Source organism: Cydia fagiglandana, chromosome 4 (assembly GCF_963556715.1).
Source record: "Cydia fagiglandana chromosome 4, ilCydFagi1.1, whole genome shotgun sequence".
NCBI lineage: Eukaryota > Metazoa > Arthropoda > Insecta > Lepidoptera > Tortricidae > Cydia > Cydia fagiglandana.
In genome coordinates, this window is record NC_085935.1 from 2,959,047 (window position 1) to 2,986,000 (window position 26,954).

General features: G+C 50.3%; 1 protein-coding gene across 1 annotated transcript; it reads right to left on the minus strand.

Moving 5' to 3' along the window:
• Positions 1-645: 645 nt before the first annotated feature.
• On the minus strand, positions 646-26,143 carry LOC134663541 (mediator of RNA polymerase II transcription subunit 15). Its single transcript, XM_063519937.1, is given in 13 exon segments — positions 646-2,248; positions 5,833-6,053; positions 7,387-7,489; positions 7,973-8,094; positions 8,878-9,032; positions 9,544-9,710; positions 14,587-14,701; positions 16,690-16,863; positions 19,696-19,900; positions 20,129-20,307; positions 24,592-24,789; positions 25,620-25,759; positions 25,926-26,143. Coding segments are annotated over 13 exon segments (1,989 nt in total). The 5' UTR covers positions 26,021-26,143; the 3' UTR covers positions 646-2,133.
• Between the last annotated feature and the right edge of the window lie 811 nt (positions 26,144-26,954).

Sequence of the window (26,954 nt, forward strand, 5' to 3'; positions counted from 1 at the left end):
ATAGTGTGTTACCACTTTTAAGGATATATTCGCGCCTATATCTCAGATCTTGGAGGATATAACCAACGGAGACGCCATGTCTAAAATTTTCGGTACAAATAGTCTGCCGTTTTTTGCGGGGGAGGGGCACATCAAATGTATAGGTACGTCATGTCCATGAATCTAGGATATACCTGGATCTGGCATAAGTGGTGGGGGTAACTGACAGAATGAGATAGTCTTATGTATCTTTCAGTAGGAGTAGCAGAGAAAGCGGTATCATTGCTTGTCCTTGTCAGTCTCACTTTTTGTTTGTTCCCCACCTTTTTATTAGTATGGAGAATGGTGGGCAACAAATGAATTCGACCAATCACAGTGTCGCATTCGCGTATGTTTTGTCCCTCACGGAGGCACGCGTATACCACTTCTATGCGATCCTACCTTCTATGGACATGTCAGATAAACGTCAGTCCATACATATGGTTGACATGAGGTTGACCATTGGCCGCCTATTTTCGACAGAGGGGAACGCCTGTTAATGGCGGCTCCATTGTTAATTACTCCGAGTCTCAGATACATAAATGGCAATTCGAATACCGCGATTTATGGCCAAATGGCTAATCAAATTGTTATTTTAGTGTCTGAAATATAATGCATACCAAACAATTGTTTTATAGACATTTATTTAAAACAATTATTGCTTTAAAACACTTACAACATCAATTCGGAGACTTCAGGGACCTCTTAAATCTTAAAATACATTAATTCATTGTTGTATTACTTTTGATCCCATTTCATGGAAATTACAATAAATATTGTCTTTTGTGAAATACATTGGAATAATTTTGAGGATCAAAAATTGGATAACGCTGTAAAAAAAAGTAGTACAATAATATAAGTAAAGTGTATTCGGATAAATTTGAATACTACAAAATGTCGGGCAATTTCGATAATTACCCGTAATTTCATCACATTAGAGTCTATTTTCGTTAACAAATTTTCCGTAACAGACGGGCGTACTGGACCGCGACCTTAGTCCGCTCAATATGTTTCTTGCTCTGACTTATAGCTGCGATCTTAACGGACCACCTTACAAGCGATCGGACAAGGCTCGGTCCGGACCGAGGTCGCGGTCCGGTCCGCCCGTCTGGTACAGCTATTAAGAACTATGGCATAGCCACTTGAAACGTAAAACCATGTTCATTATAATATTTATAATATGTCGTCTATATAAGACAATTCATTTTTATGTCTAAAGTATGACAAAAAAGAGTAGAAATTAATAAAAAGTGGCAATACTGTAGTGTCGTCCCTTTCAAACTAACTTATATAAGAAAACGGGACGACACTACAGTATTGCCACTTTTTAATTTCTACTCTTCTTTGTCAGACTGTACGTGTGAAATGTATAGACGAAATTAGGCAGGCAAGCAAACATTTTGACAGAAAATAGGTATGTATAAAATGTGATGAATTTTCTGTATAAAAGCTGTAAATTGTTTGTATTAGTACAAATATTAAATTATCACAGATACTTATCACGTCAAAGACAAGTTTAATATCAGTTAAAAAGAGGATCCCTAATAAATATGATTACTTAACTAAATTATGAATAAAATTTTAAACTAAAAATATTTTTTTATAATAAAATTTCTTAAAATTATTCAAGGACAGTTTAGGAAATAATAAAGAAGTAACTAGTTTATAATTAATTTGAAGACATATTTCATGAAAATATGACTGCCTGAGTCACATATATGTAAAGGCTCCTCTTCACGTTGGGCCAACGCCAACACCAACGAGGGACGCATTTATGCGTTAGAGGGAGCAAGTGATATTGCTATCTCATTCTACCGCATGGCTGCGTCTCTCGTTGGCGTTGGCCCAACGTGAGCCTTAAAGAAAGGACGCTTACCACGAGGAATTTCGTATATTGACCCGCCTGTTGCTATCTCTGTTGCACTTTAACCCCCTCTGTTTTAATGTAATTAGAACCTTTCATTAAACCAAATAAAGTAGCTTTTCCTTTGTTTCATTGCTTTCTTAAACAAACGAAATTAAGTAACTGTCCATCGGTGGACCTTATGACGTTTGTATTAAGGTTCACGAATGTACAGTTAAGAATGTTGGTGTTTGTATGGAGAGCCCATGAGTTTACAGGCCTAGGGCGGGCACGGGGGTGTAGGAGACGGGGTTGGGCGCGCACGCCTGGCGGACCGACATCTCCCACGCGTCAAGCAGTTGCCCTACCGAGCAGCTTTTTGGTAATCTGCAAGCAAATATATTGAGAATTAGCTGGGGTCTTTTTAGGGTTTCGTACCCATAGGGTAAAAACGGGACACTATTACTTCCTCCACTGTCCGTCTGTCTGTCTGTCTTCTTTCCTCTTAGTTGACGATGATTTGTGTATTTTAACATTACCTAGCAACCCTGGCGTCCATGGCCTGCTCCACCCGGGCCAGGAACTCGTGTTTGTCGTGTTTCCCGTGTTTGGGCCGGAGGCGGGCAGGCGGCCTGGCGGGGTAGCCCCGCGGCACGGCGAGCAGCACGGCCGGTGTCCTTACCTAGCAACCCTGGCGTCCATGGCCTGCTCCACCCGGGCCAGGAACTCGTGTTTGTCGTGTTTCCCGTGTTTGGGCCGGAGGCGGGCGGGCGGCCTGGCGGGGTAGCCCCGCGGCACGGCGAGCAGCACGGCCGGTGTCCTTACCTAGCAACCCTGGCGTCCATGGCCTGCTCCACCCGGGCCAGGAACTCGTGTTTGTCGTGTTTCCCGTGTTTGGGCCGGAGGCGGGCGGGCGGCCTGGCGGGGTAGCCCCGCGGCACGGCGAGCAGCACGGCCGGTGTCCTTACCTAGCAACCCTGGCGTCCATGGCCTGCTCCACCCGGGCCAGGAACTCGTGTTTGTCGTGTTTCCCGTGTTTGGGCCGGAGGCGGGCGGGCGGCCTGGCGGGGTAGCCCCGCGGCACGGCGAGCAGCACGGCCGGTGTCCTTACCTAGCAACCCTGGCGTCCATGGCCTGCTCCACCCGGGCCAGGAACTCGTGTTTGTCGTGTTTCCCGTGTTTGGGCCGGAGGCGGGCGGGCGGCCTGGCGGGGTAGCCCCGCGGCACGGCGAGCAGCACGGCCGGTGTCCTTACCTAGCAACCCTGGCGTCCATGGCCTGCTCCACCCGGGCCAGGAACTCGTGTTTGTCGTGTTTCCCGTGTTTGGGCCGGAGGCGGGCGGGCGGCCTGGCGGGGTAGCCCCGCGGCACGGCGAGCAGCACGGCCGGTGTCCTTACCTAGCAACCCTGGCGTCCATGGCCTGCTCCACCCGGGCCAGGAACTCGTGTTTGTCGTGTTTCCCGTGTTTGGGCCGGAGGCGGGCGGGCGGCCTGGCGGGGTAGCCCCGCGGCACGGCGAGCAGCACGGCCGGTGTCCTTACCTAGCAACCCTGGCGTCCATGGCCTGCTCCACCCGGGCCAGGAACTCGTGTTTGTCGTGTTTCCCGTGTTTGGGCCGGAGGCGGGCGGGCGGCCTGGCGGGGTAGCCCCGCGGCACGGCGAGCAGCACGGCCGGTGTCCTTACCTAGCAACCCTGGCGTCCATGGCCTGCTCCACCCGGGCCAGGAACTCGTGTTTGTCGTGTTTCCCGTGTTTGGGCCGGAGGCGGGCGGGCGGCCTGGCGGGGTAGCCCCGCGGCACGGCGAGCAGCACGGCCGGTGTCCTTGCCTAGCAACCCTGGCGTCCATGGCCTGCTCCACCCGGGCCAGGAACTCGTGTTTGTCGTGTTTCCCGTGTTTGGGCCGGAGGCGGGCGGGCGGCCTGGCGGGGTAGCCCCGCGGCACGGCGAGCAGCACGGCCGGTGTCCTTACCTAGCAACCCTGGCGTCCATGGCCTGCTCCACCCGGGCCAGGAACTCGTGTTTGTCGTGTTTCCCGTGTTTGGGCCGGAGGCGGGCGGGCGGCCTGGCGGGGTAGCCCCGCGGCACGGCGAGCAGCACGGCCGGTGTCCTTACCTAGCAACCCTGGCGTCCATGGCCTGCTCCACCCGGGCCAGGAACTCGTGTTTGTCGTGTTTCCCGTGTTTGGGCCGGAGGCGGGCGGGCGGCCTGGCGGGGTAGCCCCGCGGCACGGCGAGCAGCACGGCCGGTGTCCTTACCTAGCAACCCTGGCGTCCATGGCCTGCTCCACCCGGGCCAGGAACTCGTGTTTGTCGTGTTTCCCGTGTTTGGGCCGGAGGCGGGCGGGCGGCCTGGCGGGGTAGCCCCGCGGCACGGCGAGCAGCACGGCCGGTGTCCTTACCTAGCAACCCTGGCGTCCATGGCCTGCTCCACCCGGGCCAGGAACTCGTGTTTGTCGTGTTTCCCGTGTTTGGGCCGGAGGCGGGCGGGCGGCCTGGCGGGGTAGCCCCGCGGCACGGCGAGCAGCACGGCCGGTGTCCTTACCTAGCAACCCTGGCGTCCATGGCCTGCTCCACCCGGGCCAGGAACTCGTGTTTGTCGTGTTTCCCGTGTTTGGGCCGGAGGCGGGCGGGCGGCCTGGCGGGGTACCCCCGCGGCACGGCGAGCAGCACGGCCGGTGTCCTTACCTAGCAACCCTGGCGTCCATGGCCTGCTCCACCCGGGCCAGGAACTCGTGTTTGTCGTGTTTCCCGTGTTTGGGCCGGAGGCGGGCGGGCGGCCTGGCGGGGTACCCCCGCGGCACGGCGAGCAGCACGGCCGGTGTCCTTACCTAGCAACCCTGGCGTCCATGGCCTGCTCCACCCGGGCCAGGAACTCGTGTTTGTCGTGTTTCCCGTGTTTGGGCCGGAGGCGGGCGGGCGGCCTGGCGGGGTACCCCCGCGGCACGGCGAGCAGCACGGCCGGTGTCCTTACCTAGCAACCCTGGCGTCCATGGCCTGCTCCACCCGGGCCAGGAACTCGTGTTTGTCGTGTTTCCCGTGTTTGGGCCGGAGGCGGGCGGGCGGCCTGGCGGGGTACCCCCGCGGCACGGCGAGCAGCACGGCCGGTGTCCTTACCTAGCAACCCTGGCGTCCATGGCCTGCTCCACCCGGGCCAGGAACTCGTGTTTGTCGTGTTTCCCGTGTTTGGGCCGGAGGCGGGCGGGCGGCCTGGCGGGGTACCCCCGCGGCACGGCGAGCAGCACGGCCGGTGTCCTTACCTAGCAACCCTGGCGTCCATGGCCTGCTCCACCCGGGCCAGGAACTCGTGTTTGTCGTGTTTCCCGTGTTTGGGCCGGAGGCGGGCGGGCGGCCTGGCGGGGTACCCCCGCGGCACGGCGAGCAGCACGGCCGGTGTCCTTACCTAGCAACCCTGGCGTCCATGGCCTGCTCCACCCGGGCCAGGAACTCGTGTTTGTCGTGTTTCCCGTGTTTGGGCCGGAGGCGGGCGGGCGGCCTGGCGGGGTACCCCCGCGGCACGGCGAGCAGCACGGCCGGTGTCCTTACCTAGCAACCCTGGCGTCCATGGCCTGCTCCACCCGGGCCAGGAACTCGTGTTTGTCGTGTTTCCCGTGTTTGGGCCGGAGGCGGGCGGGCGGCCTGGCGGGGTAGCCCCGCGGCACGGCGAGCAGCACGGCCGGTGTCCTTACCTAGCAACCCTGGCGTCCATGGCCTGCTCCACCCGGGCCAGGAACTCGTGTTTGTCGTGTTTCCCGTGTTTGGGCCGGAGGCGGGCGGGCGGCCTGGCGGGGTAGCCCCGCGGCACGGCGAGCAGCACGGCCGGTGTCCTTACCTAGCAACCCTGGCGTCCATGGCCTGCTCCACCCGGGCCAGGAACTCGTGTTTGTCGTGTTTCCCGTGTTTGGGCCGGAGGCGGGCGGGCGGCCTGGCGGGGTAGCCCCGCGGCACGGCGAGCAGCACGGCCGGTGTCCTTACCTAGCAACCCTGGCGTCCATGGCCTGCTCCACCCGGGCCAGGAACTCGTGTTTGTCGTGTTTCCCGTGTTTGGGCCGGAGGCGGGCGGGCGGCCTGGCGGGGTACCCCCGCGGCACGGCGAGCAGCACGGACGGCACGCAGGGCAGGCGCGCGTCGTCCAGCATGGCCACCAGCGAGATGGCGCCCACGCCGCCCGCCAGCTGCATCGTCTCGAGGGACACCTGGACCGATATCATTAAACTACGTCACATACGTGGCCGACAGATATTAATAGATGCCGTGGCGAGATCGCCTGGACCCGACATTATGAAGTTCATATTTAAGGGGCTACCCCACGCCAATGACCTTCGATCTGAATCACTTAGTTTTCTAATGTTTTTTGTAGCTTATTATATTAACAACAACGGCTTTATGCAATATAGTATACCATATAGCCCGGGAAGTAGTGTCATAAAGTGCAGATTTTGGTATCGGATGAATTCACTTAGCACAGATGTAATATACGTAAAGCTTAAGCTAATTAAGCCCGGTAGACATCCGCCACCCGCTGGCAGGTAGGCAAGGACGGGGGGGGGGGGGGGGGGTAATCAAATTTTCAACCCCTATTTCTTCACCTTTATTAGGGGATAAATTTTCAAAAACGCTGAAATTAGTTTTCTTGTATTTTAATAATATATCTTTTAAGGAAGTTTGAAATGACTAGCTTAAAATAAAACATGAACCCCATACAAACTTTCATCCCTTTTTTAACCCCCTTAGGGGTTGAATTTTTCAAAATCACTTCTTATCTCTTGTACACATTATAAATGTAACCTGGTGTGCAAATTTCAACTTCCTAACATTTGTAGTTAATTTGATTTGTTCATCAATATTTTTATTTTTTTATTTTAAACTGTAGATATAATAAATGTCTCAAAAATGAATTCCTCATGCCCGATTTATCTGGAAATGATACTGTTGGCGCAACATAAGTACGAACGACGTACGAAGACCGGTTGACGACACGTGACGTCACATACACACGTCACGGCTCCCCGTTCCGCGTACCTACATTAGACTGCACCTTACAGCCGAAGCGGCTACACATATTTTTATATAGATATCGAAAAACCTAAACGTTATTTGTACCTAGTTATTAAGTTAATAAATCAAGAAGATAGTTGTTGCGGACTCCTTACTGAAACCTACATTTAGTTACCTTTTTACTCTTTACCTATATTTAAATAATTTGACGTTGTCATGGCGGTGTGTAAATAAACATGTCAATATGAAAAGTAGTGATCTTATTTGAGAAAAATACTAAATATATTACAAGTAAGTAAAAATACTTCAAGGTAATGTATTGTGTTACCGGGCGTCGGTAACAATAGTACTATCCTGAAGTTCTCATTATTCACCCACCCATTCTCATTATTCGTCCTGTCACGGTCGCCAAAATGTTCAATGTACTCCTCAATTTAAGCTGTTGTGGTGAATAGGGTCGAGTAACTACATAAAATGTAAGGGTAAGAGTAAATGAAAATGAAAATCTACATATATGTATAATATACGTACTTTAAACCTAGAGTCTAGTCTGGCGATTTCTCCTTGCAATACATCTGGTATTTCCATTGCTGGCTCTTCCATTTTTGGCACTTTCAACGGAGGTGGCAGGTTTCTGCAAAACAAATGATTATGAAACTAGTTGGATTCTTTTAAATTTTATTTTGTCATTAGATCAGCTCACATTAACAACTTGTTGTAGGTTTTCCGTTAAATAACTATTTCTACTAATATTATAAATGCTAAAGTAACGTCCGCTTTTCTAAGGTCAAGTGCGCCTTGACCATTGTAAATCTATGGCAAACTTGATTTTAGAAACCGAACTGGCTTTTGATGCTTAAACCGCTGAACCGATTTATATGAAATTTGTTATGGAAATAGTTTGAGGCCTGAGGAAGGACCATCATCATTCCACGCAGACGAAGTCGCGGGCAAAAGCTAGTTAGGTATCTATTTTTTTAAGAAACGCAGGCGACGCGAAATAAAGTGTTTGAGCCGTGCACGCACACGTCACGCAAGCGTTGTGCTGTCTCTTATACGGATCTGTATATTGCAACGCGCACGCATAAGGTGGGAAGAGGCTTTTAAGGGTACTTACTTGATCTCAGGCCCATTGAGCGCGTCTAATGTGGACCCGAAAGTCCGTTTGAGCGTGTGGTTAGCGAGCGGGGAGGATAGGCAGTTGTTTACTACCTCTAGTAAGGGGTTGAAGATTTGCTCCTGAAAATATAAATAAATATAAAGAAACAGTAACCGAGCCTTTTTTTAAGTTGACCACTTTTTTTTATTTGGGAACTTTCATGTTATTTCTTTCTCAGAATCAGGAGCTTTTTCAATCTTAATAGGATAAAAAGGTGTCCCAAATTTTCCATACATGTTTCGTTCCTTTCATCCCGTTACCGTCATCAAGAATCTACGAAAAATGTTTACGGAATGGACATTAATATCACGGGACACTTTTCTTCTCCTATTAGGATCGTAAAAAGTAGAGCACTACTTTAAATACAATAACCAAACACTTTGCGGCATTAAATACTCACTAAACAGGTTTGCCAGTATAATTAGCCTTACCTTCCCCGAGGCGGGTACGCCTAGTCCGTCCCCGCGTTTAAAGTCCAGCTTTTCCAGTACCACCTCGCATTTGATGAGGGTCTCCAGAGGCATCCGTTTGCTCGGGTTCGAGAGAATGTCTAGGAGATTCTTCATCATCTTACCTTCCCCGAGGCGGGCACGCCTAGTCCGTCCCCGCGTTTGAAGTCTAGTTTCTCCAGCACCACCTCGCATTTGATGAGGGTCTCCAGAGGCATCCTCTTGTTTGGGTTCGACAGAATGTCTAGGAGATTCTTCATTAGCTTACCTTCCCCGAGGCGGGTACGTCTAGTCCGTCTCCGCGTTTGAAGTCCAGTTTCTCCAGCACCACCTCGCATTTAATGAGGGTCTCCAGAGGCATCCGCTTGTTTGCTTGTTTCGACAGAATGTCTAGGAGATTCTTCATCATCTTACCTTCCCCGAGGCGGGTACGCCTAGTCCGTCCCCGCGTTTGAAGTCCAGTTTCTCCAGCACCACCTCGCATTTGATGAGGGTCTCCAGAGGCATCCGCTTGTTCGGGTTCGACAGAATGTCTAGGAGATTCTTCATTTTCGTCAGCTTCTCCACATCTGAAGATTTAAAATGATTAATATCACTGAATACAGGGAAGAACAGTAGTTATAAATACTTATTTTACAGGTACCATCGCCCACACTGTTAATTGTCCATCGGTAAACCTTATTACAAAAGGCATAAAGTCCACCGATGGACAGTTGAGTGTTGCTGTTTATACTTAACATACGCTCGCTATTGCCATATGTAAGCTGTATGTAGCGACTATCTCAGGGCCAAATAGAATACGTATTCATAAAACTTTATGAACCTGATTTAGCTAAATTATGTTTTTTCCCTTACTTACAAATACATAAGTTAAAATGACAGATAAAGAGCTAATTCAGGCCAGTGCAAGGTATCGACTTATGTGTTTCACTAGTTGTTACCGCCTGTGGGGAGTCCCCTCACGCTGTCTATCGACCGAGGTATCGTCTTATGAGTTCCACTAGTTGTTTTACCAACTGCGGGGACTCCCTACATGCTGTCCAGTTGTTATCGTACCAATGAAACTGAGCTTCAACTTACTTTCTCCCTCGCTGACCATGCGGTGCACCATTCTTCGTAAAGGCTCGATGTACTTGCTGAGCTGGCGCACTTTATCCCTGTATGCGGCGTCTTCATTGCTGGGGGACGCCACAGACGCTCCCACGGGCGTATTTAGAGACGAAGATGGGGATGCCACCATGCCCATGCTTACTCTATAGCAAGAAAAGACATGTTTAATAATAATAATGTATGTAGTAGTAGTGAGTAGGTAATAGAAAAACAAAAGGTTCGAAAAATGGAATCTTGAGGGTTGCGAAGGTTTCAAGGGTTGAACATACTTTGCCACCGAGTGAAACTGAATTTTTCACCACTGCCCTATCGCCAGGAATATACTAACGCTATTTATCATTCAAAATTATTACTTAAAAGTCCATTTCACCAGCCAACATGAGGAAGCTACTTTGCCACTCTTGTGGATAAATGCAGCTTTCTCACGTTATTGAACGATAAAGAGAGCTTTTACGAGCTAGTGTGGGGAAAAATTTGTGTATTGTTATACTCACGACTGTTGAAATTCGAGAATAATTGTGACGTTTTCAACCAAAAGGTACCACATTGTCGGTTGTCGATAAGGTTGATTCTAAATAGAAGCTACACGGAAATAGCGCGTTATTGACGACGGACAATAAGTACCCTTTTGGTTGAGAATGGAACTGCTGTTACCTCTGCTGCGGCGCGTGGTGCTGCAGGTGCGCGGAGGGCGAGGGCGCGCCCGGCCCGCCCAGCCCGCTCAGCCCCAGCGGCGACGGAGTGAGCCACCCCTGACAATAGTTACCTCTGCTGCGGCGCGTGGTGCTGCAGGTGCGCGGAGGGCGAGGGCGCGCCCGGCCCGCCCAGCCCGCTCAGCCCCAGCGGCGACGGAGTGAGCCACCCCTGACAATAGTTACCTCTGCTGCGGCGCGTGGTGCTGCAGGTGCGCGGAGGGCGAGGGCGCGCCCGGCCCGCCCAGCCCGCTCAGCCCCAGCGGCGACGGAGTGAGCCACCCCTGACAATAGTTACCTCTGCTGCGGCGCGTGGTGCTGCAGGTGCGCGGAGGGCGAGGGCGCGCCCGGCCCGCCCAGCCCGCTCAGCCCCAGCGGCGACGGAGTGAGCCACCCCTGACAATAGTTACCTCTGCTGCGGCGCGTGGTGCTGCAGGTGCGCGGAGGGCGAGGGCGCGCCCGGCCCGCCCAGCCCGCTCAGCCCCAGCGGCGACGGAGTGAGCCACCCCTGACAATAGTTACCTCTGCTGCGGCGCGTGGTGCTGCAGGTGCGCGGAGGGCGAGGGCGCGCCCGGCCCGCCCAGCCCGCTCAGCCCCAGCGGCGACGGAGTGAGCCACCCCTGACAATAGTTACCTCTGCTGCGGCGCGTGGTGCTGCAGGTGCGCGGAGGGCGAGGGCGCGCCCGGCCCGCCCAGCCCGCTCAGCCCCAGCGGCGACGGAGTGAGCCACCCCTGACAATAGTTACCTCTGCTGCGGCGCGTGGTGCTGCAGGTGCGCGGAGGGCGAGGGCGCGCCCGGCCCGCCCAGCCCGCTCAGCCCCAGCGGCGACGGAGTGAGCCACCCCTGACAATAGTTACCTCTGCTGCGGCGCGTGGTGCTGCAGGTGCGCGGAGGGCGAGGGCGCGCCCGGCCCGCCCAGCCCGCTCAGCCCCAGCGGCGACGGAGTGAGCCACCCCTGACAATAGTTACCTCTGCTGCGGCGCGTGGTGCTGCAGGTGCGCGGAGGGCGAGGGCGCGCCCGGCCCGCCCAGCCCGCTCAGCCCCAGCGGCGACGGAGTGAGCCACCCCTGACAATAGTTACCTCTGCTGCGGCGCGTGGTGCTGCAGGTGCGCGGAGGGCGAGGGCGCGCCCGGCCCGCCCAGCCCGCTCAGCCCCAGCGGCGACGGAGTGAGCCACCCCTGACAATAGTTACCTCTGCTGCGGCGCGTGGTGCTGCAGGTGCGCGGAGGGCGAGGGCGCGCCCGGCCCGCCCAGCCCGCTCAGCCCCAGCGGCGACGGAGTGAGCCACCCCTGACAATAGTTACCTCTGCTGCGGCGCGTGGTGCTGCAGGTGCGCGGAGGGCGAGGGCGCGCCCGGCCCGCCCAGCCCGCTCAGCCCCAGCGGCGACGGAGTGAGCCACCCCTGACAATAGTTACCTCTGCTGCGGCGCGTGGTGCTGCAGGTGCGCGGAGGGCGAGGGCGCGCCCGGCCCGCCCAGCCCGCTCAGCCCCAGCGGCGACGGAGTGAGCCACCCCTGACAATAGTTACCTCTGCTGCGGCGCGTGGTGCTGCAGGTGCGCGGAGGGCGAGGGCGCGCCCGGCCCGCCCAGCCCGCTCAGCCCCAGCGGCGACGGAGTGAGCCACCCCTGACAATAGTTACCTCTGCTGCGGCGCGTGGTGCTGCAGGTGCGCGGAGGGCGAGGGCGCGCCCGGCCCGCCCAGCCCGCTCAGCCCCAGCGGCGACGGAGTGAGCCACCCCTGACAATAGTTACCTCTGCTGCGGCGCGTGGTGCTGCAGGTGCGCGGAGGGCGAGGGCGCGCCCGGCCCGCCCAGCCCGCTCAGCCCCAGCGGCGACGGAGTGAGCCACCCCTGACAATAGTTACCTCTGCTGCGGCGCGTGGTGCTGCAGGTGCGCGGAGGGCGAGGGCGCGCCCGGCCCGCCCAGCCCGCTCAGCCCCAGCGGCGACGGAGTGAGCCACCCCTGACAATAGTTACCTCTGCTGCGGCGCGTGGTGCTGCAGGTGCGCGGAGGGCGAGGGCGCGCCCGGCCCGCCCAGCCCGCTCAGCCCCAGCGGCGACGGAGTGAGCCACCCCTGACAATAGTTACCTCTGCTGCGGCGCGTGGTGCTGCAGGTGCGCGGAGGGCGAGGGCGCGCCCGGCCCGCCCAGCCCGCTCAGCCCCAGCGGCGACGGAGTGAGCCACCCCTGACAATAGTTACCTCTGCTGCGGCGCGTGGTGCTGCAGGTGCGCGGAGGGCGAGGGCGCGCCCGGCCCGCCCAGCCCGCTCAGCCCCAGCGGCGACGGAGTGAGCCACCCCTGACAATAGTTACCTCTGCTGCGACGCGTGGTGCTGCAGGTGCGCGGAGGGCGAGGGCGCGCCCGGCCCGCCCAGCCCGCTCAGCCCCAGCGGCGACGGAGTGAGCCACCCCTGACAATAGTTACCTCTGCTGCGGCGCGTGGTGCTGCAGGTGCGCGGAGGGCGAGGGCGCGCCCGGCCCGCCCAGCCCGCTCAGCCCCAGCGGCGACGGAGTGAGCCACCCCTGACAATAGTTACCTCTGCTGCGGCGCGTGGTGCTGCAGGTGCGCGGAGGGCGAGGGCGCGCCCGGCCCGCCCAGCCCGCTCAGCCCCAGCGGCGACGGAGTGAGCCACCCCTGACAATAGTTACCTCTGCTGCGGCGCGTGGTGCTGCAGGTGCGCGGAGGGCGAGGGCGCGCCCGGCCCGCCCAGCCCGCTCAGCCCCAGCGGCGACGGAGTGAGCCACCCCTGACAATAGTTACCTCTGCTGCGGCGCGTGGTGCTGCAGGTGCGCGGAGGGCGAGGGCGCGCCCGGCCCGCCCAGCCCGCTCAGCCCCAGCGGCGACGGAGTGAGCCACCCCTGACAATAGTTACCTCTGCTGCGGCGCGTGGTGCTGCAGGTGCGCGGAGGGCGAGGGCGCGCCCGGCCCGCCCAGCCCGCTCAGCCCCAGCGGCGACGGAGTGAGCCACCCCTGACAATAGTTACCTCTGCTGCGGCGCGTGGTGCTGCAGGTGCGCGGAGGGCGAGGGCGCGCCCGGCCCGCCCAGCCCGCTCAGCCCCAGCGGCGACGGAGTGAGCCACCCCTGACAATAGTTACCTCTGCTGCGGCGCGTGGTGCTGCAGGTGCGCGGAGGGCGAGGGCGCGCCCGGCCCGCCCAGCCCGCTCAGCCCCAGCGGCGACGGAGTGAGCCACCCCTGACAATAGTTACCTCTGCTGCGGCGCGTGGTGCTGCAGGTGCGCGGAGGGCGAGGGCGCGCCCGGCCCGCCCAGCCCGCTCAGCCCCAGCGGCGACGGAGTGAGCCACCCCTGACAATAGTTACCTCTGCTGCGGCGCGTGGTGCTGCAGGTGCGCGGAGGGCGAGGGCGCGCCCGGCCCGCCCAGCCCGCTCAGCCCCAGCGGCGACGGAGTGAGCCACCCCTGACAATAGTTACCTCTGCTGCGGCGCGTGGTGCTGCAGGTGCGCGGAGGGCGAGGGCGCGCCCGGCCCGCCCAGCCCGCTCAGCCCCAGCGGCGACGGAGTGAGCCACCCCTGACAATAGTTACCTCTGCTGCGGCGCGTGGTGCTGCAGGTGCGCGGAGGGCGAGGGCGCGCCCGGCCCGCCCAGCCCGCTCAGCCCCAGCGGCGACGGAGTGAGCCACCCCTGACAATAGTTACCTCTGCTGCGGCGCGTGGTGCTGCAGGTGCGCGGAGGGCGAGGGCGCGCCCGGCCCGCCCAGCCCGCTCAGCCCCAGCGGCGACGGAGTGAGCCACCCCTGACAATAGTTACCTCTGCTGCGGCGCGTGGTGCTGCAGGTGCGCGGAGGGCGAGGGCGCGCCCGGCCCGCCCAGCCCGCTCAGCCCCAGCGGCGACGGAGTGAGCCACCCCTGACAATAGTTACCTCTGCTGCGGCGCGTGGTGCTGCAGGTGCGCGGAGGGCGAGGGCGCGCCCGGCCCGCCCAGCCCGCTCAGCCCCAGCGGCGACGGAGTGAGCCACCCCTGACAATAGTTACCTCTGCTGCGGCGCGTGGTGCTGCAGGTGCGCGGAGGGCGAGGGCGCGCCCGGCCCGCCCAGCCCGCTCAGCCCCAGCGGCGACGGAGTGAGCCACCCCTGACAATAGTTACCTCTGCTGCGGCGCGTGGTGCTGCAGGTGCGCGGAGGGCGAGGGCGCGCCCGGCCCGCCCAGCCCGCTCAGCCCCAGCGGCGACGGAGTGAGCCACCCCTGACAATAGTTACCTCTGCTGCGGCGCGTGGTGCTGCAGGTGCGCGGAGGGCGAGGGCGCGCCCGGCCCGCCCAGCCCGCTCAGCCCCAGCGGCGACGGAGTGAGCCACCCCTGACAATAGTTACCTCTGCTGCGGCGCGTGGTGCTGCAGGTGCGCGGAGGGCGAGGGCGCGCCCGGCCCGCCCAGCCCGCTCAGCCCCAGCGGCGACGGCAGCGCCCCGCCCATCACTCCTGCCGACAACACGTATACGTATATCATCATCATCATCATTTCAGCCTATATACGTCCCACTGCTGAGCACAGGCCTCCTCTCATGCGCGAGAGGGCTCGGGCTATAGTCCCCACGCCACGCTAGCCCGATGCGGATTGGGGACTTCACATACACCTATGAATTTTTTCGCAGATGTATGCAGGTTTCCTCACGATGTTTTCCTTCACCGAAAAGCTAGTGGTAAATATCAAATGATACTTCGTACATAAGTTCCGAAAAACTCATTGGTACGAGCCAGGATTTGAACCCGCGACCTCCGGATTGAAAGTCAGACGTCATATCCACTCGGCCACCACTGCTTTTTACACGTTTACGTATATGTCCAATACATATGTCCCATATATCCCGCCGAGTTTGTTGCCGATCCCATATCGGCTGTCCCATTTCAAAACCTAATAAGTGACATATTTCTCAAAATTTGTTTTTTATGTAATTTGAACCCACCTAGTCCTCGTCCGATTACAAAGACACCTGCTCAAAAATCGGCATAAATAACATAATAGATTTTGACACCTCCAAACCTAGTAAGTAGCCTGTCTAGTGACGGTTTACCATTGTAAAACTCAGCAAGTCATAAATCCCATATCAAAGCCTCTAAAGTATACAATCATTTAAATGCAAAATACGCGACAATACGAATATTGCGGATATATGTTGTCGATTCAAAACTGTTATTTTTTTACGCCCTTTCGTTTGAGTATATTTCATTTGGTTCTACCGTCAGAACCGCTCGGAATTATTTATATAGATATATATACAATAGTTACTAAGCAACCCATTCATGTACATTTTTTTTACCAAAAATTAAAACGTTTTTTGAGGCTGACACATTTTATGTTTTTACGCTCTTCTGTAAAATTTGGTCTGAAGCACTTACTAGGTTTTGCTATGGGACAGCCGATATTAAGATACCCTCCTCCAATTGAGGGGAATTTAAATCTCGAGGCAAAGGTGTAGGGTTGGAGCTGGAGTAGCTTTATTTGACGTTCATAAGCGCATTGTAATATGCCTACTTGAATAATAAATTATCTTTATCTTTATACGTATACAGTATCCTCCTAAACCCTTAGAGCATTTAAGAGCTTACCCCTCTGCTGAAAACCTTGCACAATTATGCATACTTTGTATGGACTGATGTTTATCTGACAAGGCTATTTGTACGTTACGTACAAAGTCATAAATTTAAAGTGCCCTCGCAAAAATCGACAGACTGTTTTGTACAGAAAATAACCGACAAGTAAAAAAAATTAAGGGGCTACCTGCGGTTTTCATAAATTTTTGTCAAGTTTTAAATCGTATCTCCTTTTTTTGCACTACAGATAGAATTAGACAAACGGCTATCGGTTCTTCAATCTTTTATCTCCGGTTTTGTCTACCTGATTTTAAAAGAAATGAATACAAATTTTTTTATGATTTTTTAATACATTGTCTAAAAAACACTTTTTTCGTATCTAGTTTGCTACGAAGAATCTTACATGTACGAAATCTACATATTTGGGTTCGTCTTTGACGTCTCGAAAAACGTGTCTAGGGTTTTAATTTAAAAGTTATGGCCAGAAAACCTGTTTTTTAGCCTAAATCAACTTTGATGCCAAATATCTCGAATACAATGAACTTTGAAGTAAATATGGCATACTATATTGCTTAAAGCAGTTGCTATTCATACGATAAGCTGCAAAGTTAGAATACTAAGGGATTGAGATCGAATGTCATTGGCGTGGGTAAGCCTCTTAAGCAGTTGAATCTTAATTCAATAGTGTAAGAAATATGGTTGAATTTCTTTTGTTTAGAAATCAAACGAAACAAAAGAAATATGTACCTCTGTGAAAGTGAAAGACTACACTACAACCCAATATCAATCTTCATCCATTCCAATAAGGTTCACAATGGCGCGCCGTTTAAAGGGTAAAATAAAATGACCAAAAACATTCCTGTCTACTTACTAACCTTGCATGGACACGGGGCTGGGTTGGGGCATATTGGGGCTGGGGGCAGACGGGCTGGGGCTCTGCCGGAGGAACTGCCCCGGGGGCTGCCTGTAGCCCACCATCCCCACATCTTGCTTCGGTCGCATGTGTAGCATGTGGGTGTTCACCATTGGGTTGTTGCCCATGCCACCTACTGGAAACGAAATTAGAAATAGGAAAAACCAGGCCAAGTGCGAGTCGAACTGGAGCACGGAGGGTTACGTACCATTACGCAAAAAAACCGGGCAAGTGCGAGTCGGACTCGCGCACGAAGGGTTCCGTACCATGAAGCAAAAAAAAAACGGAAAAAAATGCAAAAAGAAAACGGTCACCCATCTAAGTACTGACCCCGCCCGACGTTGCTTAACTTCGGTCAAAAATCACGTTTGTTGTATGGGAGCCCCATTTAAATCTTTATTTTATTCTGTTTTTAGTATTTGTTGTTATAGCGGCAACAGAAATACATCATCTGTGAAAATTTCAACTGTCTAGCTATCACGGTTCGTGAGATACAGCCTGGTGACAGACGGACGGACGGACGGACGGACGGACGGACGGACAGCGAAGTCTTAGTAATAGGGTCCCGTTTTACCCTTTGGGTACGGAACCCTAAAAACTACAAAAAGATCACGTTTGTTGTATGGGAGCCCCACTTCAATATTTATTTTATTTTGTTTTTTGTATTTGTTGTAATAGTGGCAACAGAAATACATCATCTGTGAAAATTTCAAGTGTCTATAGTTCGTTTTTTTAGCATTAGAAATAAGGTAAACAATCTTGATGTGTCTTTTAATTGGAAAACACATTTTAAAAATAAGTTACGGCAAATATGTAACAATTATGAATCTAATATGATCATTTATATTCTTCTGCTTTGATAAGTAATAGTTTTTGATTTTTAAAAAGCGTTTTTCAATTAAAAGACATGTCAAATCGCTTATCTTCTTGCAAGTTCTTTCTAATGCTAAAAAAAACGAACTATAGCTATCACGGTTCTCGAGTGCCTGGTGACAGACAGACGGACAGCGGAGTCTTAGATGGTCTCACACAACCTACCTTATGGTAAACGGACGTCGCTGCCTAGGTTTCTTGCAATTTTTAGTGAGCACATTGCCTATCATAAGTAGACAAGGATCTATATGATATATAGTGTGTGTCTGACCATGGGGCTTTAAATCCAGGGCTCGAGTCTACTAGCTAAACTGAACTACTTTTATTATGGCACCAACCCCGAAATCCCGATTTGTTTTTTAACTTTTTCATACATTTTGGCTGATCAGATGTCAACGTTTTCTATGGAAAAGCCAAAAAATTTTCCCCGATTTTAGGGTTGGTCCCATAGTAAAAGTAGCTCAGTTTAGCGAGTAAAATTAAGCCCTGGATTTAAAGCCCCATGGTCAGACACACCATGTATAGGGACGGGCATACGGCCGCTTACGCTGTGAGGAGAATTAGACAATTGACTAATGTTGAGACAGCTCGCCTTGTTTATTATAGTTATTTTCATAGTGTAATGTCATATGGTATTCTGGTTTGGGGCAAAGCAGCTGACATACAGACTATATTTGTCTTACAAAAGAGAGCCATTCGTTCTATATATAATTTAAGGGTGCGTGAATCATTAAGAGAACTTTTTAAAGAAATTAATATTTTAACTGTAGCTTCCCAATACATATATGATAGTATTATTTATGTTGTTAAGAATCTAGACTCCTTCACTAAGAATTCTGATGTCCATAACTATAATACTAGAAATAAAAATAAGCTTGCTATCAGAAAGTTTCGTGTTCGTAAAGTACAGAAGTCATTCGTTGGGCAATGCATTCATTTTTATAACAAGTTACCTGAGGATGCTTTAAGATTACCCTTTCCAGCTCTTAAGAATTACTTAAAAAAGTCATTGATGTTGAAGGCTTATTACAGAGTCGAGGACTACTTGACAGACAAACATGCATGGTCCAAACCAGAAACTGTAATAACGACAAGTAGCAATTAAAAACATTGTATTATGTGTAGAGTTAAAGGTGACTCAGCTCAGGTAAGAAAGCACATCAAATTGTATGAAAGCATCTCATAACAATCAGTTAGATTCATATAATATGTATTCTCATTTCTTTTATTGATTTTATTTTCTTTTCCTTTTGTAAGATTTGATTTGTTTTCTGAAAGAGCTACGTATTTGTGATTTCATGTGCATATATTTTTATTTTTTATATCAAATTCTATAAAGTTATGTACTCACTGAGTATAATTGCATGAATTCTATAGTAATTTAAATTGTATTAATTACTCGTAATGCATGTTAATTATAAGATGTAATAATGTTTTGAAAAGATGTGTCCCGCCGAGTTTGTTGCCGGTCCCATATTGGGATACCCTCCTCCAATTGAGGGGGGATTTAAATCTTCTCGGGGCAGAGGTGTACGGTTGGAGCCGGTAAATTTATTTGACGTTCATAAGCGCATTGTAATATGCCTACTTGAATAAACTATTTTTTATCTTTTTTTTTTTTTTTTATCATAAATCTCAAAATTAACAAAATTGTTTCTTAAAAACTTCTGGAACTTTACTCACCACATAAACACTCCAGCAAAATTAATTTCGACCTGTCTATGTATAGTCAGACTAAAAAAACCGGGCAAGTGCGAGTCGGACTCGCGCACGAAGGGTTCCGTACCATAACGGTCACCCATCCAAGTACTGACCACTCCCGACGTTGCTTAACTTTCGTCAAAAATCACGTTTGTTGTATGGGAGCCCCATTTAAATCTTTATTTTATTCTGTTTTTAGTATTTGTTGTTATAGCGGCAACAGAAATACATCATCTGTGAAAATTTCAACTGTCTAGTCTATCACGGTTCGTGAGATACAGCCTGGTGACAGACGGACGGACGGACGGACGGACAGCGAAGTCTTAGTAATAGGGTCCCGTTTTACCCTTTGGGTACGGAACCCTAAAAAAACGCCTTTTCTAAAACCACTTACCCATTTGCCCCTGCATCTGCCCTTGCATTTGCCCCTGCATGCCGGGCTGGCACTGCATGTTGCCGCCCATGGGCATGCTGGCCCCCATGGGCATGTTGGACATCATCTGCCCCTGCATGCCCGCCCCGAGCTGCCCCTGCAGCTGGTTGCCCATGGGGTTCATGCCGGACATGCCCATACCGCCCATCGGTGGCTGGTTTGGGACCTGGAATGAATATTTACTTTCAATAAACCAATATTTCTTTACAAGGTATGTATAATAATGTAGGCAGAATTTGCCGTATTGGCCTTTCAAGATATTGACTCCCATGAAAGGACCGTTTGCCAACTCTACCTACTTTATTGCCCTACCTTAAGAAATGCCATCAACAGTTGATGAAATTTAACCGGTTTCCGAGCCTTGGAAGACAGAAATAATATTTATAAGACATACCATGCCCATAGTGCCCTGCAGTTTCCCTTGCAGCATGTTCATCTGTGGCCGCTGGTTGAGCGTCTGCAGCAGATTAGTGGCCGTCTGCGGCTGTCCCTGGGACACTATGGTCTGCTGACCCATCTGTCCTTGCATCATGCCTGGGTTGGGGCCCATTACGCCTTGCTGCTGCATTTGGCCTGAAAAAGTGGTATAACAATTTTGTTATAGTATTTTTTAATTTTTATCTAAAAAATGCTACTTTCAAAAATATGCATGTGGCATGTTTTCATGTCTATTGCAGTTAATTTAGTTTTACTACAGTTAATATACATATTAACAGAATAACTGTTTTAAATTATTTAAGCTTGTCAATTATTACTCCCGCGCTCATATACTACAACGGCTGACATCTGGTATAAATGTAACTTGTAATTGAAACGAAATAGCCTTTATTTCAGATAAATATTTTGTAGTAAATTTCATTTTGTTGTTAACATATATATATATATTGTTTTTGCCTGTTTGTTTCCCAAAGGTTTAAATAAATAAATAAATATATCTAATCTAGTTTGAGACCGCGCGGGCCGCAGGCCGAGCCAAGAAGGAGCGCCGTTCCACGGGCCGGCTGACATGACAAGATGTCAATGAAAATATCAACAAACATGTTTATGTGAAATTCTTTAAATCTTTTTAAAATGTTGGACACAGATGCTTTTTTCGTAACTGATGAGTGCCCGGTTTGGAGTAACCAGAGCCGGACGCCGATATATGCTATATAAGTAATAATTCGAGTGTTGTTCTTCCTGACGCCGCAGTTCAAAGTGTACTTGGAATCTAGTCTCTGTGCTCGCGTGTGCTCTTATAGTTATTTTATATATTTTTTACTTTATTTTATCTGTAGGTATTAATTAAGTAGTTTTAGAGTAATTATTGAATGTCCCTGTCCGCATCCAATGTTGTCGTCCCTACTACGTCTCTGGATATAGATGTACGGTGCCCACAATGTCCCGAACCCCGTTATTTCAAAGGCTCAAAAGGATTGAATATCCACATCACCAAAAAACATAAACCCCAGGTCTCATGTTCGGCTCCCGTAATATCGGTTCCCCCATCAACACCAGTTTTACACTTTCCACACCAGTTTTCGCAGTTTCGAAACGCCTCGCTGAAACGATAAAAAATACAGTGAGCGAAAATTCAAAACACGCCTGGGAAGAACTTTTGACGTTTTCATTCAAAGTTCTTCACGTTAATGCCAATAATCAGGCAGACGGCAGGAGACATATGTCCCTTACCACAAAAATTAAAGCAAATTGCCTTCATGATTCTCCTATGCATCACATTAACAATATACATCAACAATATACTAACACTCAAAACATGTCTAAAATAATAGAGAGCAAGGTAGCCGATGGGGACATTAGGGGAGCCGCTCGCATCATATTCTCCAACGACGTAATAGCACCTAACAGTACAGACACGCTTTCAGCACTATCTAATAAGCATCCATCTCCAGCAGCCAGCTCCGTCCTGCCCGACGCTCCCCAATTAAGTGACATTCCGCTTAAGGCTACAGCAGAAGACGTCCTAGGAGCCGTCATGTCGTTCCCGAATGGATCGGCTGGCGGCCTTGATGGTCTCACACCGCAACACCTAAAGGATGTTTTAAGTAGTGAATGCAATGGAACGCGTGACGAGCTCCTTGTACAGTTAACGTCACTCGTTAACCTTATGCTTACAGGAAAAGTACCCGAGGACGTTATCGATATCCTGTACGGCGCAAACCTATGCGCCCTTCAAAAAAAAGACGGCGGTATCCGACCAATCGCTGTTGGATGCACTTTTCGCCGCCTCACTGCGAAAATAGCCTGCCGTGCCATTCTCGAAAAATTAGGCCGACAATTTAGCCCTTTTCAACTCGGTTTTGGATCCAAAAGCGGTTGTGAAGCTGCCGTCCACGCCGTGCGTACTTACGTGGAGCGTCGGGCCGGCGAGGTGCTGCTGAAGGTGGATGTAACTAACGCTTTCAACTCCGTGGACCGAGGCGCCCTGCTGACCCAAATCAAAGAAAAAATCCCGGAAACCTACAATTTCCTATGGCAATGTTACAGCTCACCTACGAAACTTTTATATAAATCAAACCTTTTGGCCTCCTCCGTTGGTTGTCAGCAGGGTGATCCTTTAGGCCCAGCCATTTTCAGTCTCGCCATCCATTCTATCATAAAAAATCTAAATTCTAAATTAAATATCTGGTACCTGGACGACGGAACCCTTGGAGGTGAAGCCGATACTGTTTTAGACGATTTAAAAAATCTAACATCAGAGTTAAAATCTATCGGCCTTACTCTGAACTTTTCGAAATGCGAACTCTTTATTTTGAACCCTTCCTCCGATTGCAAAATTATAGAGGACAGCTTTGCTATGATAGCCCCCGGTATCAAAATTATCAGTGACAATCAGCTTCACCTTCTTGGCTGCCCTATTTTAGATCAATCTTTCGACGAATATGTCAATGCCAAAATCCAAAATTTCAATTCTGTTTCGGAACGCCTACTAAAAATTAATATGCATACCGCCTTTTCCATCATTCGATATTGCCTTTTCGTACCCAAATTTACATATGTTCTCCGCTGTAGTCACCTTTGGAAGCATCCCACCCTACTTTTAAAACTTGACTCCTTAATTCAGGATACTCTCTCATCTGTTCTCAACATACGTTTTGAAGAAAGGTCCTGGACCCAGGCCTCTCTGCCTATTCGGCACGGTGGCCTGGGTATCCGCAAAATTTCCAGTGTGTCGCTGCCTGCCTTCTTGTCCTCGGTGCATAGTGCTCAAAACCTAATTGGAGGCATTTTATCTCGCTCTCTCGGGGCCATAGAGGCAGCACATTGCACCGAGGCCAAGAATGTTTGGTCACTAACCTGCAGCAACACGGACCCGCCTGCCAATCCTTGCTCGCAGAGGCAATGGGACGAGCCGCTCTGCCGTCTAGTACGGAATAATCTCGTTGATACGTCAACTAGTACGGCGGAGCGAGCTCGTCTCCTTGCCACTGCGGAGTGGGAGTCGGGTCTGTGGCTACAAGCCCTACCCTCTCCATCCATAGGGACCCTATTGGACAACACCACCTTCAGACTGGCGACTTGTTTGCGCATAGGGACTGTAACAAACGTCCCCCATCACTGCCGTTGTGGTGCCATGGTGGACAAATTTGGACATCATGGACTTTCCTGCGGCAGAAGCGCCGGACGCATACCCAGACACGCCAGCATCAACGACGTCATCCGAAGGGCCTTTGTCAGCGTCAAAGTCCCGGCCATACTCGAGCCCGTCGGTTTGGCTAGGGACGATGGCAAGAGGCCCGACGGTATGACGTTGGTGCCTTGGAAGATGGGACGGCCTCTAGTCTGGGATGCCACATGTGTTGACACCCTCGCGCCGTCCCACCTTCCGGGCACCAGCAGAGATGCTGGTCATGCCGCGTCCATGGCAGAAGACCTCAAACGCCGCAAATATGCCACCCTTGGCAGTAGTTATATTTTTGAGGCGTTTGGGGTCGAAACGCTGGGGCCGTGGGGGCCAAGCGCGCGCCGTATGTACAGGGCCTTAGCGGAGCGCCTTATAGATGCCGCAGGAGACCAGAGGGCTGGCCAGTATTTTGCTCAACGCATAAGTATTGCCATACAACGTGGCAATGCGGCCAGCCTTCTGGGCACACTGCCTATCGGCAGTGACTTGGGGGACGTTTTTTATTTATAGGCTTTTATTTTAAGTTTATTTAGTTTAGAGATAGTTTGTATTATTATTTGTAAGCTAATTTAATGTTTTATATTTACTTAATTATTCATGTATGTTTTTATTAATAATATAATATTTCTTCTAGTGTTGATGTGTAAAACGACCCAAATACGTTTATATCTGTATGCCTTTTGTAGACAAAGGCCTCCTCTAGCTCTTTCCATTTATCCCTATCCTTTGCTTTTGTAGTCCAGCAACCTCCTGCTGCGCTCTTAATCTCATCATCCCATCTTCTTGTTGGCCGGCCACACTTCCTTTTTAGGGTTCCGTACCTCAAAAGGAAAAAACGGAACCCTTATAGGATCACTCGTGTGTCTGTCTGTCCGTCTGTCACAGCCTATTTTGTCTCCAGTAACTTTTATTATTATTATTATTTCGTTTTAGACAGGCAGCTGATGCTGGTGCGTCTAAATCATAGTTCACTTAGCACGATTTCACAGTTTAGATAGTTTATCGAGTCTATTTTTAAATTGATTCACACTTGTAGAGTTCACAACTTCTGAGGGTAATTTGTTCCAAGCATTTACTATTCGGTTTGCAATGAAGTTTTTCGCGATATTTGTTTTATGTTTTGTGGTTACTAGTTTAAGGTAGTGTCCTCTTGTGCGCGTGTTTGGGTTTCAAGTGAACAGGTCGAACTTGTAATAATTATGTAAATTTGTTTTACACAGTTTATGTCTTACCTTGAGGTCCAATATTCATCATCTGATTCCTCGTCCCCTGCGAGGCGAGGTTCTGCAGAGCATTGATAGGGTCTGGAGCCAGGCCAGGCTGACTCGGCCCTTGTTGGTTGGGCTGTTGGTTCTGCTGCGGGTTGGGGCCAGCCTGGCCTTGGTTGGGTCCTTGCATGGCTTGGCCTTGGTTCTGTTTTGGTTGAGCAGCTGAAAAAAAAATAGTTTGTTATAAATGAAATATCTCTCTCTGAGCGCAAAAGATTTCAATTTATAAATAAGTAAGAACAGTAAAGATGGACAGACAGACAGACAATGCAATTCTTAAAGAGGTTTACTTTCTTTTCAACCTTTCAAGATAATAGAACCTTAACACATTCACTATCCCAATCTGAATTGTTAACTTTACTTGCAGCTTCGTAATAGAGGCTTGCCGTGACCTATATATGGGGCATGTGCAGTGAACATGTGAAAATTGATGTAATAACAATGTACTGTACAAATAATATACACTGATATCTTATTTATTGCCTTGTTTTTATTAAAAAAGTAGTCTCAAAATATGTTCACTTTTTCAGGAGTTGAATTTATGAAAATTCTTTCTAATTTCACATTGAAATCTACAAGGATTGTTTAAAATTAAAAGCTTTATCAATGGTAAAGTCATTACATTGTCTGTCAATTCAGTATCTTAGTATTTATTTAAACTTTATTGCACAAAACATAAAAATAATGTTGAAAGGGCGGACTTAATGTTTAAAGGCATAGTAATGGAACAGTTACATATAGGTATTCCTACTGAACACAATTAGTAACAACATGCACAGTTATCACCCTCCCTCCCTTATAGAAAAATAATAAAATTAATAATAGTGTATAATTAATTATAACCCAATAAATCCTTAACTCAAAAAATCTTTTTAATTTAAGATTAGTAGTTAAGATTGTAAATATGCATGCTTTTTTTATGAAATAAACAAATTTAATTTAAAAAAAAATTTTTTTTTTCACCATTGCTTTGAAATGCTGTATGAACTTACACATCTCCCGGACATGCAGTATAAGCTTGGCCACCATGTTCATGTATTCCTCCCGCGTCTTGGCCTTATTGAACACATGGTTCTCCATCTCGCTGCTGTTTCTAGCCACCTGCATGCCGGAGCGCTGGATTACTTCTTCACTGGGAATATAGACAAGTGACAATGTAATTACCTATTATATACTACATCGTATAGTAGTCTCTTGGGTTTGAAGCCTTCCAAAAAAGGTTACAATATATGTTTATAGAAAAATAGCCACAAAAAATTAAATAAGATTAACAAAAATAAATCTATCTTGAAACTTACATCTTCGAAACAACGCTTTGTCTAAAGTTTGGCGTTCTCCAGTTTTCCTCCGACCCCATCGAGCTAAATAACTTCAAATTATCCATGTTATTCATCTCTGCAGGTTTCTGCAGAAAGTTTTGGTGGAATGACTCAGATTTTATTATTATTTTGATGAAATTTTCCGCAGGCTCCGCAGCACCCCCAACTCAATGAACTGCCATGACATGAACTAACTTTTTTTTAATGAAGCACAGACTATAGTTCGTTTTTTTTAGCATTAGAAAGAACTTGGAAGAAGGTAAGCGATCTTGACATGTCTTTTAATGGAAAAACGCGTTTTAAAAATCAATAACTATTACTTATGAAAGCAGAAGAATATAAATGATCGTATTAGATTCATAACTGTTACATATTTGCAGTAACTTATTTTTAAAATGTGTTTTTCAATTAAAAGACACATCAAGATTGTTTACCTTATTTCTAATGCAGAAAAAAACGAACTATATATAGAATATTTTACCCATATTTACATCATTTACATACATGCAAGCCACGAGCCGAGTCGCGAGCCGAGCCACGAGACGCGAGTGGAATCGGAGGGCACGTGGCTCGTCTTGCGGCTCGACTCATGCTCGCATGGCTCGCGTGGAAAAGCGGTTTTTTGGGAACGAGTCAAAGGGGTTCGCGCGGGATATACGCTTGCTGTTTACATTTGCGTTCGGCTATCATTCTGTTACAAATCTTATGCCGTAGGTTCCGTTTGAGTTTAAAATCGGTTAGCTCGAAGAGCTTACGATTTGTGGCAGAGAGACGAGACTAGCCACGAGGCGAGAGTGTAATCATTAGCTCTACGGGCTTACGAGCTATAACCGAGGCACGAGACGAGCCACGAGCCGAGCCACGAGGCAAGAGTGTAATCATTAGCTCGACGAAGTTAAGAGCTCGAGGTGAGACACGAGACGAGCCGCGAGCCGAGCCCTAGCCGTGAGCCGCGAATGTAAACGTTTGCTTTCGTGTTTTTTGAGCGAATCGCGAATGTAAACAGTT